The sequence below is a fragment of the Sardina pilchardus genome, chromosome 15 (assembly GCF_963854185.1).
Source record: "Sardina pilchardus chromosome 15, fSarPil1.1, whole genome shotgun sequence".
Lineage (NCBI taxonomy): Eukaryota > Metazoa > Chordata > Actinopteri > Clupeiformes > Clupeidae > Sardina > Sardina pilchardus.
The window spans coordinates 18,886,247-18,890,237 of record NC_085008.1 but is presented as its reverse complement, the minus strand read 5'-3'; the positions used below and the strand labels follow the sequence as shown (position 1 = coordinate 18,890,237).

At 42.4% G+C, this 3,991-nt stretch overlaps 1 protein-coding gene across 1 annotated transcript in view; it reads left to right on the top strand.

The window, feature by feature from the left end:
* Positions 1 to 2,554, top strand: part of trabd2b (TraB domain containing 2B) — a 79,965-nt gene extending 77,411 nt beyond the window's left edge. Inside the window, exons 6-7 of the mRNA XM_062556063.1 lie at positions 554 to 853; positions 1,122 to 2,554. Of these exons, the coding sequence (XP_062412047.1) occupies positions 554 to 853; positions 1,122 to 1,353 (532 nt within the window). The 3' untranslated portion in view covers positions 1,354 to 2,554. The remainder of the gene's footprint in view (positions 1 to 553; positions 854 to 1,121) is intronic.
* The last annotated feature ends 1,437 nt before the right edge of the window (positions 2,555 to 3,991 follow it).

Here is a 3,991-nt window from a genome sequence, read left to right as displayed (position 1 = left end):
GTAGAATATGCCTGATGGTGGCCATGGGAGTCATGGCATATTAATCCACACACACACACACACACACACACACACACACACACACACACACACACGTGTTAAGCCAAAGTATATACACACATCCTCACATCCATTCACTCCAACACCTCAGCGGCCTGCCTGTGTTGCATAAGTCTGCAGGAGGACAACGTGTTGCTCCTGCTAACAGGGAGAGCTATGCTGTCACTGCCTCTGATAACAGCCCTCCAATAACCCTCATCGGATCCAGGCCAGTACCTTCTGTTACGACCCCGGTGCGCCCGTAAGACACTGGACCTCCAGACCGCGAGGCCTGGCTGGCTTGTAAGATGTCCAACATACAAGCCACAAACTGATGCACCACATGTTTACGAGGCCTAATGACATAACCACACATTTATAGCTTTTCCACCCACACATGCTAATAGGGTCGAGCTCGCGCGGTGTTTTTTTTCTTTTCTTTTTTCGAAAGGATTCGATTAGAGATTGTGGTCTTGACCGCCTGCGCCGCTGCTGCGCCTTTTTTCTCTCGCAGGAGTTGGAGCGCTTGGACACCGCCATCGCCGCCGCTGGAAGAAGCCTCTCCGGAGCCCAACTGGGGGAGCGACGAGGAGGTGGAGGAGGGGGAGGAGGAGGAGGAGGAGGATGGGGAGGCAGAGACGGGCGAGTGGGAGCTGAAACCCCCGGAGCCGGTGGACGACCTGACCCACATGCTGCTGCCCGACAGCCTGAGCCAGCTGGAGGAGTTCGGACGCCACCAACGGCCGTGCAAGAGCCACCGCTCGCACGGACGCAAGCGCCTGTTCAGTGACTTGTGGGTGCGCATGGGGGACAGGTGAGAGGACACACACACACACACACACACACACACACACACACACACACACACACACACACACAAGCAATATTATACTGTACATAAATATATTACACACACACACATACAGTATGTATATAGATGAAGATCTCTTTAATGTTTTTTTTGAAAACATTAATAAATAATGTTATTCAAAGGTGTATTAATCATTTTTGTCCTGAGGCTGTGTTCTATCACTGACATCTGCAGCTTATTACAGTAATGTGATGTCCTTTTGTCACCACAGCACTACTCCTCCGCCCAGCATCAGAATAACCAACGGCTACGTGACGGTGGCACCACCCTTGACCCACCCGAAGCAGCAGAGGAGGACGTCGCCCCACGTCAGGGTCCAGCCCTCCAGCCGCACCCCGTCCCACCACAGCCCCCACAGCACAGCAGTGGCCCCCCGCACCCTCCCCACTGCACTCACCTGCCTCCTGGCAGGCCTCATCTCATACCTGCTGTTCACCTCCTGACCGACAGAGGGTGATCTATGACCCCACACACACACACACACACACACACACACACACACACACACACACAAGTACACACGCTTTCTCTCCTCTCTCTCTCTCTCTCACACACACACACACACACACACACAAACTTTCGCATCACCACTGGTGGCCTCCTCAGTCAGTGAAGATGGTGTTGAGTTCGACCCTCAAGATGGAGCGTCTCGTTTGGTTCCTCTGGATTTATCATAAAAGCTGTGTTCCAAAACAAAAAGAGGGAACACCCGTTGATGTTCTCAAGAAGAGGTGCAGCAGAACGACACAAATTGTGGATAATTTGAAAGACCTCGGAAAGTGGTGTTATTTTATGATGGGTATATCTGTTGAATGTTGGATATAATTCATGAACTGCAACACCAACACAAGTTAAGTCTGAATGTTGAACTGTTAAAAATAGCGACACTAATATCAATAACATTTCTGATTATATAATTATATGGTCACCAATGTAATGTATGATAGACATAGGAAGAGAATAACAGAGTCAACCTATTTTGTAAATTGTGCATTTTGTTCATAAAGGAGTATTGTATATTTATTATTTCTTAAAGAGTATATTTTCATGTCTAATGTCAAATATTGAAAAAAATAAAGTATTGAATAGCTATTGTGTCTGTCTATAAGTAATGTTGTCAAGCTGTTGTTACTATATGTAGGCCTATTATAGCCTTCATGCGACTATGACATTTCAATTTTAACATGCTATTTTTACTTTTGCTCTTTCGATTAACTATATTAGGGATTTTCATCCGTTTTGCCCTCAAACCTGCAAAAATAAATATCCAGGGCAGGGCCTTCCATAGTCTGTCTGCCTGTCATCATTATGACTCCACGAGTACACACTCGGAAGTCCAACGCAGTTAGTCAATCCTGTTCCACTTGATCTCATGAAAACATTCCCCAAACAGATTGTTGCGGTCCAGTAACCCTTAAATATCCATGTTCACATTCCCATAGTAGAAATGGCCATTGTTGTATGACATTAACTTCTCTGTATTATTCATGTTTGTAGTTTGTTGAATAATTAATTACGTTGGTTTTAAGGTTTTGTACTTGAAGGCATTCTAATGGGCCTCAGATGGCCTCATTTGTCAAAGCTTCCATGTTTGTCAGTTTGAAAGTGGATAGGTTCCGGTCCACAATTAAAAGACAAAATTTAAATGCCACATGTTTCATGACTCATTCACATCTAATCAAAAATCAGTTTGTGTGTATAGGTAAAAGACTTTTCATGTAAATGTTTGTATTTTGATTGATAAATGACTGAAAGAATTCCCTATTGTGCATTGCCACTTCCTGGGGGCCCTCATGGCCCTCTGTTGAGAACCACTGAACTGCATGATAATAGCGCCATCTGTGGGTATTTAAGGGCAATACATATACATGTCTTTTTCAAGACCGCCATAAAGAGCAATTTAGCAAACAGGCTAAAGGAGTAACATAGAAGAGGTGAGTAGCCAGCAAAGATGGCCTTGTCTCATCTAACCTCACGAATAGATAGCCATAGGCCCTTATTCTGGGACTGTTTCAATGCTTGCTCCCGAATTTGATATGGAATGTTGTAGTGACCACATGCTGAATTGAGTTACAATTATTCTCGAGATAAGATTTGAACTTCTTAATTAGATGATAAGAGCATTTTCTTATAATGTATTTCAAAACAAAACGGCTTGAAGAAATCCACAATATCAAGAGGCTAGTGACGCATTTCACCATCCCCACCACCAGATGGCGGTTGTGGCCTATAGGAACACTGAAGTGTTAAAAAGTGTACCCAACATTTACAGTTTGGAAAACATAATAGCCTACCAAAGACATTTAATGAAATACCTTTATTTTCAAAAAGAACCATGAAAAATGCTATTGTTATTTTTAAGTTATATTCAGGTACAATATTCAATACATTCATTTCATTGCTTTTTGTTTTTCAAATGAAATAAGTTATTATCTTTCTAATCATCTAAATCATCTATACTTCAGAAAAGATTACAACAAGATATTACAGCCCTGATTATTTTATTGCTGATATGGTAATACTGCTGCCTAGTCAATTATTCATGGAAAATATAGCCAATGAAGAATAGCCAGCCAACATATTATTGATTTTTATAAAAATGCAGCATTTCACATTTTTCATTTCTCTACAGCACACCAGCATACATTTGGAGAATTTATCACACAAGTCAATCCACTGTACCCCCATCTAAATACTTCACAAATCTATTTTAAGAGATTTTTTTTTTTAAATCCTCTTCAAAAATAAACCTGAAATACATTAAATTCATATCTATGTTAATTACAAATGGAATCCCATGCTTCAAACAAAGAGTCAAAAACAGGAAAAAGAACGAGAAGGGAAAGGGGGGAAAAAATTAAGAAAAATTAAAATTTTGAACTTTTCCCTCTCCCACTTCCCCATGCCACACGTTCATGCTTAGCAGAGGGGAACAAGTTTTAAAATAAACAGCTATTTCGCCCCTTAAGCCAAGACAGGACAATGTTTGCTTTTGCTAAAATACCATTTTCCCTGGGCTTTGGGCTGTTGTTTGACCGAGTGGGGGTCCTGACAGAGTTCAGCGTGGACTGACCCCACTGT